The sequence below is a fragment of the Colossoma macropomum genome, unplaced genomic scaffold, assembly GCF_904425465.1.
Source record: "Colossoma macropomum unplaced genomic scaffold, Colossoma_macropomum, whole genome shotgun sequence".
Lineage (NCBI taxonomy): Eukaryota > Metazoa > Chordata > Actinopteri > Characiformes > Serrasalmidae > Colossoma > Colossoma macropomum.
The window spans coordinates 11,105,479-11,121,478 of record NW_023494804.1 but is presented as its reverse complement, the minus strand read 5'-3'; the positions used below and the strand labels follow the sequence as shown (position 1 = coordinate 11,121,478).

General features: G+C 39.4%; 1 protein-coding gene across 1 annotated transcript; it reads right to left on the bottom strand.

Annotated features, from left to right (window-relative positions):
* Positions 1 to 4,522: 4,522 nt before the first annotated feature.
* Positions 4,523 to 15,805, bottom strand: ccar2 (cell cycle and apoptosis regulator 2). The gene is made up of 18 exons (XM_036595673.1): positions 15,742 to 15,805; positions 14,111 to 14,196; positions 13,894 to 14,008; positions 13,643 to 13,778; positions 13,406 to 13,517; positions 12,677 to 12,823; positions 11,738 to 11,951; positions 11,448 to 11,558; positions 11,014 to 11,177; positions 10,774 to 10,900; positions 10,529 to 10,645; positions 9,893 to 10,033; positions 8,488 to 8,715; positions 7,666 to 7,812; positions 7,434 to 7,542; positions 7,143 to 7,340; positions 4,778 to 4,935; positions 4,523 to 4,673 (listed from the first exon to the last, which is right to left on the bottom strand). The coding sequence occupies exons 2-18, from the start codon at positions 14,194 to 14,196 to the stop codon at positions 4,626 to 4,628; spliced, it is 2,358 nt and encodes a 785-aa protein (XP_036451566.1). The 5' UTR covers positions 15,742 to 15,805; the 3' UTR covers positions 4,523 to 4,625.
* Between the last annotated feature and the right edge of the window lie 195 nt (positions 15,806 to 16,000).

Genomic DNA, 16,000 nt, shown 5'->3' with positions numbered 1-16,000 from the left:
TTTTTTCTCCCCACCCGTATTTCGACAAGTCCCGCCCCCCGCGCTTAGACTCTCTCTGCTAATAATATTCCGTCTCTGCGTTAGGATTGGCTAGTAAGTCATATTCACCAGCTGCTAGCCAATCACAGCGGATCAAACGGAATCTTATTAGGCGCTAAGAGGCGGGACATGTTTGAATACGGGTGGGGAAAAAACAATACAATTTATATGACATAACACGTTTAAACAACTAGTCAGCGCCATTAAAATGGACGAAATTATAGTTGCCAGTGTCCTCATTTTAAAGCAGGCAGACTTTTTAAATCCTTGTCAGTTTTTCAGGCAAAAGTGCTTTTTGGTTCTATGTAGAATCATATTAAAAACACATTCTTCATCAATCTGAATAACCATTTCACCATGCAAAGAACTTTTTAAGCATGAAACAATAGAAATAAAACCATTCTCTTTACCCAGGAACCCTTGAAGAACCATCTTTTTAAAGAGTGTACAAGAAACAAATCAATGCTATATTATGATTAATATCTTTTCAAAAACTCATTATATCCAAAATTGTTGCAGATTAATATGTATAACATTTTGTAATGAAACTCTATTAACTCTATTAACCCTCTATTGCACAAAATTGCCTCAGGTTAACAAACCCATTTTCCCCTACAGTGACATAATGCATATTTAATGACAACAAAAAGGTTAATAATGAAGAGAAAAGCTCAAATAAACCAAAAGCTTATATTTGATCTCTTGGTGGGTGATTTAAACCTCTTTTTGTCATGGTGCAGCTTTTGGATGACGTTTTTGTACATTTTCATCAGAAAAACGAGTTCATCATTTTTCATCCATCCAGAAATATGATTCACATCTGATGTGATTCACAGAGTGAAGTTCATTTTTTAACATTTAGTATCATATAAATAATTTTTCTGCTATGAGAAATTATTGAAATATGTTTGTTGCCTAGAAGCAACACTGTGTAGCAGTGGAATGAATTTACCCAGCAGCAAACAAGTGTAATTTATGCAGCCACTTCAAAGAACATTGCAGTTATTGTTAAGTTTATATTTCAAATTACATTTAGTTTAGAATTATTTTTGCATTTTTGTTTATTCAGGAATCTATCTTATTTAGTGTTAATGTGTATGCAATGTTAGTTGCCAGAAGCCCAATTCAGTCAGTTATGTTATGCAGCAGTCAGCATGCAGTATGTTTTACTGGTGTCATTTAAAAAAAAACAACTTTATTTTCTGTAATGTTTTGGTATGTTTTAGCCGTTACTTGTGGTTTTAAATGATTGGCGTGCAAGAAAAGGACACTTTACATTTTAAACATTTCTTCTGATTTTAATAATCAAGTCTTATGCAAGAAAAGTGAATCAAACATTTTTAAACATTGCGTTATAATAAACGTAATATGTTTATTATTCATATGCTGACTCTATATGTAGTCATACATACTCATTTTTGTAAATGTGTGAATGAGCTTTAATGATGATAAACACAAGATAAGGCTATAAGAGCTCGATTTGTTAGAAAATGTCCAGCTTAGTAAAACACTCACTATTCCAATACCAGGACAGAGTTACTGCAGTGTTGAGAGTGATCCACCCAGTTCTGAAGTTGGGTTCATGGTGGTTGACATCCATCAGTCTCAATTGGATGTTGATGAATTATAGACACGGCCACCTCAGGGCAAGGTTGTACTTACACAGAGCGTGGAGAAGTGATTTCACTGTTAGTGCAGCACTGAGAACATGGCTTACCCAGTGCAGTGCTTCTTGACTGGGCCATTATTTATGCAGCATACAAGAACAAGAAAAATAACCAGGGCTCATAATGCAAAACAGTCAGAATAAACCTGTCAAACCAAAGTGAGAGAGAGAAAAGGAAAAAAGGAGGGGAGTAGGAGTAGATGTGACATTATTCTGCAGTAACTGTGTGAAATTATGTCTCAAAAACTGCAAGAACGCCTGCCAGACCTAGTAAAACCTATGAGATGAGCCTCCGTTGCCCACTGTGGAAGTGCCTTGTTCTGTGCATGAAATCAAGTCCCTGGCTAAGAGTGTGGAAAATGCACTGATTTCTTTATGGGCTGTAGATATAGAAGTTTCATCCGAGGGTACACCAAACACTGCCATCAGTGAGATTGGGCTATTGGTGGTTCTTTAGAGAAAATGTAAAGGAGGAACACTTACATCGGTAAAGAACCTTTACATTCCATGAAATTTAACATGCCTTTAACATGTTCCACATACTCACAAATCTCTTTTTCAAACATCTTAGCAAAAAACATTTCTACGTAGTACTGAAAAAAGGGTTTATTTTTAGAAGACCACTGAAAGAACCATATACAACTGATTTTCCATCATAGAGAAGAACCATTTGACCATGCAAAGAACCATGTCTGTGTTTAAATGGTTCTGAGTGTTCTTGGTTCTATATAAACCCATTGCCTTTACTACAGAATACTAAAGAGCCTTAAACAGGTCACCAACACCAACCTTTACAAAAAAACTGTCCCTATGTATAATCTGAGCAAATCATATCCATTCTTTGAATCCAAATGATTTGATTGGATGAAAGAAAGCAGTTTGGTCTTCATAATAAATACTAACATAAGAAAAAGCTTGAATTTCAGGACATTGTGTTTTTCTCCCTGCACTATAAAAAATGGCCTGTCAGATCAACCTGAAAACATTACTTCATGTAGTAACAAGCAGTTGAACTATTTTTATTCAACTCAGGGATCACACCAACTGAAAGAACCCTTCATTCAAAGTATTTGTTCAGGTTGAACTAAACTACTTGTTACCACATGAAGTAATTTTTTAAGGTCGATCTGATGAGCCACTTTTTACAGTGTGCATGGACAACTAAAATCCAGGAAAACCCTGGACGGGTAGCAGCTTTTGTAGAACGTGTCCCAAGGTTGTGAAAGCTGGATGGCATGTAGGCCGGTTTGGATCTGTCTCTGGAAATAACCTGGCCAGCTGAGCCACAATCTAGATCTACTTTCCATTGCCCCCTCAAACAACAAAGGGAAGGAGAAGCCTCTCCATGGATGGTATTATATAAATGAGAAACCACACTTCCAGCTAGTGGATCTAAATTTAGGCACTGATCAATCTAATTGCTTTGGTGGGTCAAAGAGAGAAACGTATGCTTTAGTGTAGCTCCTCACTTGTAAGTATCTGAACCAGTCAGATTGTGGAAAGATCTGATCAAATGACAAACCTTAAAAAAGTCAAATAAACATTTCTGTCCACTTCTAGACCATCTCTGAAATGTTGGATCTACACAGCGGAAGGAAATAATGGCTGACAGTGATGGGTGCCATAACGTCTGTTTACAGAGTGGTTTATGGTTTATTGTTGACAAATGACAAATGGTTTATGGTTTATTGTTGACAAATGAGGTGGTGATAGGAACCAGGGGTCATTGTGTCTACAATGCAAATGCCTGTTTTTCACTATCCAAAACCACCAGTGAACCTACACGTCTTCTGAGGTTTTATAAGTAATGATGATGATGGCAAACCAGTGGGAAATCAGACACAGCGAGTTTTCTTTGGGGACTGTTTTGCCTTTAAAATATCCTACATGTGTCTACCCACCGTAAATGGATTAAAAACAAAACATTTTAGAGCACATTTTCTCAAAAACTACTGCAAAACAGTGTCTCGAGCAGCAAGCAGTATATTAATAACCTGCCTGAGGAACCTGAGGAAGCCTTTAGAGGCATAAATCTCTTCAAACGCCTGGTTCCCATCACCACCTCTGTGAACAATTCTGACATGGTAGGTTTTACAGCTGAGTGTTTCACATCAAACCACCCTGAATGACTTGGGTTCTTTTGACATCATAATAACAGCAGAACCTTTTTCAAAAGGGATCTATATGGAACCATTTACAACACATTCTCCATCAATTTGAAGAATCATTTTACATGTGAAGAACCATTTAAGCATGCAATTGGTTCTTTAAGTGTTCATGGTCCTATTTAGAACCACTGTCTTTACTAAAGAACTCTTTTTTTTAAGAGTATATTGGAAATGCACACCATATTGAGGCTCACATGTCTACACAGTCAGGGTTCCCTTTAAGGATACAGAGGGACACAACAGAGAGATCAAAGGACTGGGCCAGTATGCTTTCTTAAAACCAACAGAAAGCAAAACCCCAATGGGAGATAAGCAGTCCAGCTGCACCGACACCAAATATACAGAACGCCAAAAGCCACAGAAAAGACATAAGCCAACATCCAAAACATGATCTTTTAATATACTTCTCCCCTCTTATAAGATTAAAAAAAAGATAAATAATAAACAAATAAAAAGTAAACCACACAAATCTGACATTAACGTCATCCACAGTCTATCATCTTCACAGAGGGCAAGGTTAAAGCATCTTGGCAAGTTCTAAGAAACTAATCAAACAATTTTTTTTTCTTAAAGAAAAATCTACAGGAATTTTCAGACCTTGTCATTGAATTTAACATGACGCTGAGCAGTCTAACATTTTGGGAAGAGAGAAAAATCCCATAAATACTCCATGTCCAAATGGAGTTCAACACAGCTGAAAAATACAGATTTATAAATTAAAAATGTTCCTGTTTTTTTCTAAGAGCAGACTGTTAGTCCTTTGTTCCTTTTGTCTCCTTTGTCCGTGTAAGGATTGTCGTCTGTAAACAAGTGGAGGATAAAAATGAATTTAATAAGCATGAAACAAAACACAGCCTTTATATTTAATCACTGAGGAATGAACAAATTCCTCGATGCTCATTACCTGGTCTACCATTTTCTGCATCTTCTCGATGACGTCAAGCATGTGGCCAGCATTCTCTTTCAGGCTCTTCTCGTAGGCCTTGTTGAGCGTCTCGGCTTTCTCTAACCTACTCTTCAGCTGCTCTTGTTGATCAGACTCCTGCTTTGCCTCAGCAGCCTCTGAAAGATATAAGGGCAGACATACGGACATAAGTGAAAGTTTTCAATGGAGGTCATAAACATCTAATCAATGTGAGTATGAACTAACATGAGAGGTTCTCAATCTTTGTCCTGGTGGTCATCTTGTGTGTATATTTGGTGTATACCCTGGTCTAAAAGCCAATTCACGACGGACGTGTCCATTTTACATTTTAATTCACATTTCAATCCTCATCAGCTGTGCTAAAGGTCCATCAAAACGTGATGATGTAATCCTAGCAATTGCTGAGTAAACTGCTTTAACAGCATGAGAAAACTACTCTTATCTGCCAACAACAACCATAAAAAATTGTGATATCACAATAAATGGGGGTGGTTATTCTTAAATGAATATACGCTCTTCTTTACCAGTTAAAATGACCTTAACACCAAGATGCTGTTTCGGAAACCGGCCCCAGATCTGCTGTTTGTGCTGGAAGGTTATAACCCCACTACAATACTATTTAATTGCAATTCTATCTGGTGCTATATAAAACCAATAGATTCTTCAGAAAAACCACATGCAAGTTTTCCATCATAGACAAGAACCATTTAGCCAAGCAAAGAGGCATCAATGCATTAACATGGTTCCTTGAGTTGCCTTAGTTCTTTAATATAACCCACTGACTACCTTTATTAACCTCTTATGCTCCAGGGTATATTTTGGTTCGTCCATCTGAATTTACATGACCAAATCTTAAGGCAAATTATTCAGTAACTGCATGAAATAAATGCAAATTTTTATTTTATTTATCTATTTTTTTGTAAAAGCTCCCCTCAAATGAACAGAAAATGTGTTATGATCATACACATATTGCTATATGCTTACAATTTACTGCTGAAGAGCAGATCACTGAAGAGACACCATCTGTTTATAGTTTATAGCCCAGATTTGTGGAAAAATGGGTCGACTTTCAGTAGAAAAAAAAATTGTGTGTTCAGCTTCTTCTAATATGAGGGTTTAAAATTACATTACCTGTCTATTTGACTGGAAAGAAGACAGTTACAGCTCTCATATGACACCCACCTTTTCAATGTAGCTTATGAAATATGAAAGTTGTGAGGAATATGACGAAGTGCGTTTTCGAACCACCGGTGGTTCCTAGGAGCATAAGAGGCTACAGAACCACAGAAGAACCACATTTTATAAGGGTGTAGAAAGAACTAGAAAAAAGTCCAGCAGGAGGCAGGATGGATTTAATACATGGTCACTAGCACTTAACTTACGCGATGCTGACGTATCATGTCTCATTGGAATTCAGGGAAACACATCTAATTCGACTAATTAGCTCACGAACACGCCTGTCCTGTCTACATCGGCAGTGCACGGCATGACCACATTTACTGTGGATCATTTATCTTTCCAACATTGTACAGATCTACATTTTCTGTGGAATTCACAAATGTGTGAGTCTTCGGCTCACACCAAAGTCAGGAGATTTCAAGAAGGATTTTAAGTTTGGCCTTTTGAAATCCAAACTGGAACTCTTTCCATGGACACTCGACAAAAACGGAAAACCTGAGCTGAGATGGGCTGCTAACGCTGCTTTAGCTGCTGAAAGCCAGCTGGCTTGAAAATGTTATAAAATGTTTGTCTCATTTCAGCAGAGTTAACCCAAATTTTCTGAGGTAAATTTGTGTTTCTATTCATAAGCAGAGCACATAGACTTCAGTGCGTTTCAGCTGCTGCTGTGTTCTCGGTTTCAGCTGCAAGTTTGAAGGACACGCATTAGTGGATGTTTGTTTCTGTTGCGAGTTTGGAGGAGCTGAGCCAGTGAATGGGAGTGATGGATAGTCAGGCCACTGTTACGATTTGTGGTACAGGAGTGCTCTCACAGTTTGAAACATGCCAAAAAACACTACTGGTACAGTTTTTCCTCCCTATTTTCTGTTTATTGGCATTGACAGCAAAATATTTCGCTATTTCTCTTTAAAGTAGACCCATTTAATTTCCTGACTTGCCATACCAAACTGAGTTTGTGGGGCGGCATCCATAATTTCCTGGGTAAAAGCACTCAAACACATTTAAATCAACAGCTAAGAGTACTGACTTGATAATATCTGACTGCTAGGTAGAATGGAAAAACACTAAAATGGGCAAGACAGGGTTTGTATACTGTTAGCCTAAACTTGTCTACCACTGAACTGCGCAGAGAGAAGAAAATTTAAAACATGCTTCCTTGCCATACCGAGTGTAGCGTGCAGACTTGCGATGCGTTTCTCCAGCTCCTGCTGCGCTGCCTTGCTGCTCTCAAGGGCATGCAGCAGGTTGGGAATGTTCACCACTGTCCCTTTGTAGGTGACTACATCAGAGTTAGTGCTGCTGGATGAGCGACGAGAAGAGCCTCTCTCCTTAGCAGGCAGGCCAGGCAGCAAACTTTTATTTCCTGAGCACATAAAGGTGATACAGGACAATATAAACAGACATATTCTCATAAATAAGAATGATTGCTTAGGTGTGGGCGAGATATGAATCATACCCTCAGCACTGAGGTCGTACGCCACCTCCTCTGGGTCTATCCAGCGAGAGCAGAGTTTGCGGTACAGGCACTGCCCACCAACTGATGCCTTTTGAACAAGGTTCTGTGCCTAAACCATGAAAGAAATATAATATTTACTTTTTGGTTGGAAATAACATATCATGTTCCTTCAATTAAGCTCTTTTCAAATGTGACACAAATGATCAAATCCAACATTTTAAAGGAAGTAAACCTGAGCAGTGTTGAGGTAGAGCCCGAGGGACAGCAGAATGTTTTGCAGGTCCTGTTCTTTCAAGTGGCCTGTGAGCTGCCGGTCAAAAAACACCCAGGAGAGGAGGACCCTGCGAGGTAGCTCTACACACTGTCCCACGGGCTGGTCCTTTAGAAAAGGACAGAGAGAAATGTGAGGATGCGATAGAGATTCATTTTCTGGTCAATCAATGCAGCACTGTCAGTTTCCTTATAATGTAATGGCACAAACAAAATCGATCAATTTATATAATATGAATAGGTCAATCACTGATGTTAACACAAGTACTAAAGTGGTCACTATTAACCTTATGAACCTTAGACTTGCTATTGTGATCAGTTGTGTTTATCCTAAGTTTAACCAACTCTTTTGGAGGCACTGGAAAAGTGCACTGGCATGTTGGTTATCCTAGGTTTAACTGACTCTCCTGGAGATTAAATGTTTAAATACTGTTTTTCATTCCTAAGCAGTTTGTCTTTATTTTTTTTCCTTTCTGATATTTTTTGCCCTGCCCTTTAGTCTTAAGAAAGATTAAATGTAAATAAATAAAAATAATAATAATAAAAAATAATAAATAAATAACACAAATTCAATATTCATAGATTTGTTATTCAGTGTCTAGCATGCAAATTACTAAAATATTAATTAAGTTATGTAAAAACTAAAGTATGGGCCCATATGCCTTAAGCTACTTCAGAAAATGCAACTGAAAGAGTAAGAAAAGCAAAAACACTAAACGTGAAACAAACCTACATAGATTAAATAGATCCACATAGATTCCATGCAAAAGGTATTTGTCCTTACATTGTCCTTGAGTGACTGATTGTCTGAGGTGCCACTGGTCATTTCTTCTTCACCCACTGCTTGGTTCTTGCTTTCCTTCTGATTATCTGGTTGCTTTTCATGTTGGTCCTGTTCGTCCTTCATTACAGTTTCTTCCTCCTCCATCCCCTCTTCTTTTGTTCTCTTTTTCTTAGAATCACTAGCTCCTCTCTTTTTCACCTGCTTGTCTGTCTTTTTAGGCTCCTCTTCCTGAAGGAAAGAAAAAAAGAAGAAGAATCAGCTTGTTTGTTGTTTAAATCAGCACTGAACACATATGTGCCACTCACTCCTCATTTCATCAGGTACACCTACCATATTAGTGCACTTTCAAGGTATACAAATTCTGAGGTCAAGATACAATTTTTAATATTAGGTGTTTAAAAATGTCTTGATTCTAGAAAATTCTAACTATTATTTTGAGTTCTCAGAACCTTTTCCACTGTATGTCACATCAACCCTTAAACAAAATAAACCTCACAAATCAGAACCCCTAGAGTTTAAGAAAAAGTAGTCATTTTAGTATGGGTACCTGCATAGCGCCTCTTACTCCGATAGGACGCACCCAGCAAACTAGAACGATGATATACAAATGATTGTTTTGCAGAATCATCACGACAAACAAAATTATCAAGAGTCATACTCAAGTAAAGCATTTGAGCGTTACAGAGCCTTACCCTATAGCTTGCATTTAACCTGATGGCAAAACGATTACCATACAATTACCTTCTGAACTATGTTCTTATACTATTTAATAATTTATATGGTTGCTATATTCTGTACACGTATGTAACACCAACATCTAGTGGTTCTTTTTGTTCACTTTGTTGGAAACCAAAATACTGCCAAACCTGACACTCCTCTTCTTCTGCCTGTCCACTTTACTCTGTACCCAACAGTAGATCCCATATACCAGAGTTTTGTCTCATTTACATGTTCCCCAGCACTTTGGCGTTCAAAGTATGTATATGTGTAGTTAATTAGCTTTTGATGTTGTTTGTATAGCCTAAAGTTATATGCAAGTATATATTTTGGAACAAACCATAGATTAAAAAAAAAATAAATAAAAAAGTATGACTGGCCCAAAGTTAGTAACCGAATGCATGATTAGGTCTGTGTAGGATTGATGACTAAAAGCTGGTTCCATTAAAAACAGCAAAAAAAAGACCATCAAAGAGATCAAGGGACGAATTGCCGATATAGTTTTTACATTTCGGACTATTTTAAACTTTCACTCCACCCCAGTTTCAATACAACACTGTATTAAAACTGTTATTTGGGTGATGCACCAATAAACTGGCAACTCATCCTTTATCATGTAAACCAGAGTTGCTGTCTAGTTTCAATACTTCCCTTACAGTATGTGTCGTTCTACATGGCTTTTACTTACCGCGGCAGTGCTGTTGTCTTCGGCTTTAGATTTGGAATGAGGAAAACCTGGACTCGGAGGCAGGCTACAGAGAGAGTGGTACAGCTGCAGTCCAAAGTCCCTCTGAAGCATCTCGCTGAACAGCTCGCCCACCAAACAAACCTGACACCAACAAGCAGACAACAAAGAAGGACAGGCTTACAAACAACAAGAAACCACACACAAAGCTAATGAGTGAAAATGGCTGACAAATCACATTTACCCATCAATTATTCTTAAATAATTGAAAACAACTACACTATTTACTGACTAGATGCTGTAGGAATACAAATGCTTTGGTTTCCTTCATTTGTCTGACAGAAGCATCATGCAGTGCTATATGTTTATGAAGACAAAGCTCTTATTTTATTACTCAAATGCACCATATGGAGAGTCAAAAAATAAATCGTACAACACAGAACCTTTATTTCTAAACCAGCAAGTAAGCATCCTCTACCTTAACGTGCAAATGTGCAGCAATACAAAAAACATTTCAGTGAAAAAAATATAAAAAAGACAGCTTTAATTTTGCAAGTAATTCCGTGCCCTTTTTAATACTTTATAATACATGACAGTGTTATCTGATGTCTGTGTTTGCAGAAGAATCAAGGGGCAAACCTCAAATGTATCCTTAGTCCGCTCCAGTAAAGAAGAGAGGGAGACGGTTGACAGTGTCAGGCCTGCAGAGGGCTGGACCACCAGGGAGGGTGCTTCAGGGAGAGGAGACTCATCATCCTGCAAAACAGACGAAACATCAACATTTTACTATGTTTTCCAGTTGGTAATGGAAAAATTAACATTTTACAAAGGACAACATTCAGTATGTGTACACAATGAATGACTCAGACACTGCACTCTCTAACCTCCTGCTCGTTCCGTGACTTGGCCCACTCCTCTGCTGTCGGTACTAGATTCCACACATCTGGCAGCAAGATCACAACAGTCTCCGTTTTATTCCCAGTGAGCAGTCTCAGCTCGGCCATTTTGTGCCTTGGGACGAAACAGACCATATATATATATATATATATATATATATATAGACTGTCAGACTACAACAAAACTATTCTGAGACCAAAATTCACATTCAAAGTTTAAGGACTGACCATTGTGTACAAGCTGCAAGATCCAGAGCAGTCTGCTCTTTAACACAGCGGACTGCAGTGCGGATCAGAACGCTGCTATCCTTGGCTGGATTGGAACCGTCCACTCTGGGAGACCAAGGACCTCCAGGGAGCTGCAGCTCCCCTGCTTTCTCCAGCAGCAGGAACTGCAACGTGTGAGAGAGAGAGAGAGAGAGAGAGAGAGAGAGAGAGAGAGAGAGAGAGAGAGAGAAAGAAAAAAATTAAAGAAAAAAAAAAAGAACACAAAAAAGAGAGGGGACAGAAAGAAAAAAAAAAGAAAAAAATGAGAGTGAAAAAATGGTACTTTTTTATTTTTGATTAATTTCTAAATGAACTGATTTCTGAAGTAATTTCAATTACAGAATGAAAATCATAGCTACTGCAAAAATAACAGACTGAGAACAGAATGTTCTAACCTTGAAAAGTGTTGTAGGGTGGACTATATCCCCATGTGCCTGGCCATCCTCTGAACAGCTGCAACATTGAGAGTACAAGTCCTCTATATCAGGCATGGACAGTAACATCACCTGCAAAGGCAATAAAAAAATTATCAATACGTCTATGTCACTGGGCAAAAATGTTTACGTTTATTCTCACACAACAACAACAACAACAACAACAACAACAATAATAATAACAAATAGAAAAAGAAGAAGAAAAAGAAGAAGAACTACCTCAGTAGAGTTTGAAAAAAACGTTACTTTACCTTAACCGAGAAACTTGTGTCAGTGGAGTCTGTGGATTCTGAAACATCCATTTTTGCCTGGCTGGCACCCACATGGAAGAAGCAGGGCCCTGCGAGGGGCAGAGGCTGGCTAGGAGGGAAACTCTCTGGCCAGCAGAGCTGCACATGAAAGAGTGAGGCAGGAGCGTGGAGGTGCGGGTAGCGCCGCTGCAGTTCCAGACTGTCCAAGGCCTGGCTGAAAGACAGAAATATTGGGATGAACACAAAGACTTTAATAATAAAAAGCTGCACTAACAAAACAAAAAAAAACAAACAAAAAAAAACACACAAGCTAAAAAAAAAAAACTAAAGACATGTCCCTCACCAAGTTTAAATTATGTTTTCTTTGAATACGCTTCTAACCTGCTCGCAAACATCATATTCATCCATTCAGGTAAGCAATCAGAAGCATAACTGACATTACAAAATGTTCTTCTGCATGTTACGTGCGATTACACGTTTCCGCAAGAGAGGTCTCCAAATCAGGCAGCCTTGGTGGGCCAAAACCGTGGATCCAGATCTCATCATAAAAATACCAAAGCCAAATCAAAATATCTTGCATTTCAAGCCACTAAAGTGCAGCGATATGATGCGTAGTGAAATCTGGTATGCAGTATCTTTATCTCAATAGAGTTAACAACAAAATATTACCCAGTGTAGCTTTAAACTCAGTGAATAAATAGTAGTTATGCATTAAAATTTGCTGAAAAAAATGCAATATTTGGAGTTCATTCCCTGCAGAGGATTGGTTAACTTCTTTTCACTTACAAAATCAATAAAACATAATGTTACGACAGTGTGTGTTTTTTTTCTGTAAGATTACTTTCTCACAGAAATGGAGCTCCTACAACAGTAAAGGCATACTAATTATTAAGCAAAGGCTTGTCTCAAATTGGCTTTGTACCATTTGAATTAACTAACCTGTCTCGTGGAAAACAGGAGAAGAGAGGGATGCACTGGCTGGCTACAGGTGTGCTCTTCTTTGGTGCTTCTTCCTCAGGCGTGGCCCTCCATCTCCGTCTCTTCTGGTGTGTGCTGTCGCCTCCCCAAGAACTTCCACCTTCCTCCCTGGACAGGAGGACATGAGGCAGATGTACTTTTGATGCTTGGTGTAGCCCCAACCAGTTACAGGAACTAAGCACACTCAAGGCTGTGAGTCCCTGTTCACACTGGGCATTAACATGAGTTTTGGGTGATTTGATCGTAAGTGGACAGTGCCAAGTACAGGTGTGAATGGGGACCAATGCATCACCACCGTTGGAGGTGGTCAGGGACGCATATGACCACATTTCATATAGTCTAACAGTTTGTACGTGTACACGAACAAGAACTCGAGGAACACTTTCGCTCGGCAAGAGAATGTAAAATATCCATGGCTCCCTTTTACCAGTCATGAAATCTGATCATAAGGGGTCACAGGAGATGCATTTGAGATACATGCAAATGCCAAATGTAAACAGCTACATATGTCTTGCTGTCCACTTAATCAGACCAGCTTCAAGGACCGATATAACAAAGACTTTAATAAGCAAAGGATCAAATATGGAAAGAAAATTCGATTGCTTTCACTGTTCTATCACTGTAAAAAGAATCTGAGGGAGGAAGAATGAATATAAAAGGGAACAAATGTGGTAACATGATGTGACTCACCAGCGTCCACCTCGTCGTCCTCCCACAGCCTCACTGTGCCTCTTCCTGTTTCCGCCCCAGCCATCAAAGGCCCATGGCATTTGCTGGTGATGGGGCATTGGGTGCATGCCGCCTGAGAAACATCAGGATAAATATGGCAATGATTTATGAATTGCAAATAAACCATGCTGTTCAGTATTACACAAGGCGGCTGTATTAGTTAAAGCAGCAGTGATTCTTGCAGTAGTAATGACTTACCTGGATTTGGTTGCATAGTTGGTATAAGTGGAGGAATTTTGGGGGATTTCAGCAATGGTTGAGGTTTGTTTCCCAAAATGCCTGGTTTCATGTTTGCTGACATGGAAGGTAACAGGGGAGGAGGCGACTTGAACGGCTTATAGAAGATGGCAGGGTGGAAATAAAAAGGACATTTTTTTAATTTTATAACTCTACAATCATGGCAAATATGTTAGTACACAGTTCTAACACAGTATACATTTACAGCCTACCTGCCCATTAAGAGCCTGCACTCTTTGGGCTGTCCAGTTGACCGGCTGCAATGGATCCTGCACCGCTTTTACCAGCACCTTCTCGCCGACCAAGGGCACCCTCCCTACAACAACACTGGAGAACAGCAACTTGACAGTGAGCACACAAATATATCACACTGTACTCTTATGCAAACTCCTATTTTTCCCTAGAGAGCATTTAAAGAAAAACACAGACCTTATGGGAAAGCGCACCTCCTGGTCTACTATGCCATGGTGGTCCTGCAGCTGTGTCACAACGCCGGTGAAGACCCGCTGCCTCATCTAAGAAAACAATCCTTCGTTTAGCACAGATTGCAGAAAACAACCTGTTGCTGTCAAAACTCTTGTTTAAGGCAGAAATGTACCTGTGTGTCCATATTAGCTTGCTTCCGCATGCAAGAGGAGAATTCAGAAAGATCTAATTGATACAGAATAGAAAATGCATACCCTTGTTGAGCAGCATATTCTAATCCAGTTGTTTGTAGCTTCATTCATGGGGTCCCAATGACTTGCACAGTTGCAAGAACTGGGGTTCTAACACACCTAATCCAGTTTTTCATGAGTCACAGCAGACATGCTGTGGTAAGCAATAGCTGAATCTGTCCAGGGTCAAGCTTCCCAAAAGCATCTTGGCACAAAGATCATTTTTCAGTGGTACAGAAAGCAAGACACGGAACATGTTCTCTAGCACTAAAGAGGATTTTAACCTTAAGAAACTGGGCCAAAGGCAGCAGGTCCCCCAGAACTGGAGCTGAAAACCTCTGGATTCTAATCTACCCTGTGTAACTTGCTGTATGGCATATTCTGACCAGTGTAACAGCAAAAATATGGAACAGCTCGCTCTGAAGAGCACACCAGACTCTGAAGGATGAGTGCTCAAACTTTTTATCTTGGGGGGCCAAAGTGCAATGTTTGTCGTTTGAAGAGGGTCAAAAATGACAAAACAATAACAAATAAGGAAGGTAGGTACGTTTCATATCACACTTTCATTACTTTTTTCATAGGAAAACAAAAAAGCAAGAATGCACTACATTTATATACACACACATATGTACACACATACATATAAAAAAATCTCTATACATACGTATATATGTCACATTAACACATACATATAGATATACACACACACACACACACGCAAAGAAAGAAAGAAAGAAAGAAAGAAAGAAAGAAAGAAAGAAAGAAAGAGAGAGAGAGAGAGAGAGAGAGAGAGAGAGAGAGAGAGAGAGAGAGAGAACAAAACAAACAGTGTTGCTTCCTGGAGGGTCGAATAAATGTCCTCATAAGCCACACTTTGGGCAGCCCTGCTTTAAAAGCTATGATGTAATCCAACATCTTTTACAGTCCAAAATATCGAATGGTTGCCTAACAAATCGAAATCGTATCTTAACTAGGTTGACGACAATTAAACTGAATGCTGCAACGTAATGTAGCTTACTAGTTACTAAAAAGGGAAATTGTTAGGAAAACAAACTGCTTTCGCTATTTAACTGACTGCAGGTGGCAGCTGTTTAACAAAACAGCCCGAATCAAGACACGACTTGCCAAAACATTACATTTAAACTCCTAAACACCAGCGTTACCGAGGTCCAGGTGTCTCCAGTTCTCTGTAAACAGGGTTAGTGATACGGATAATAGCACCGCTAACGCAGCTAGGCTAACCGGGGCTGGACCGGTTCTAAAACACCGGCTAACCGGGCCGGCTACCCGCTTGCCAGAGACCGAATTTACTGGACTTTACTGCTGCGACTCCTTTCCGCGCAGCGTTAGTCAGTCTGTCATTTCGCCTGAAATTAAATTTTACGTTTCCAACTGTAAACTTACCTCCGATTTGTGTCTAGCGTTTTGTCGTCTTCGTCGTCCGCTCGATTGGCACTGCGGCGGGCTGCCATCCCTCCGGCGCTGTGCTGCCACCGTGCGGCTGGAGCAGCTCTGCGCTGGAGCTCGGCGGACCGACACCGCGGCTCTGGATCTCCTCATCATAAAAATACCAAAGCTAAATCAAAATATCTCAGACGCTTTGAGCCATTAAACTGCAGCGACGCGCTGCGTACTGAAATCTGGTGTGGGGTTTCTTTATCTC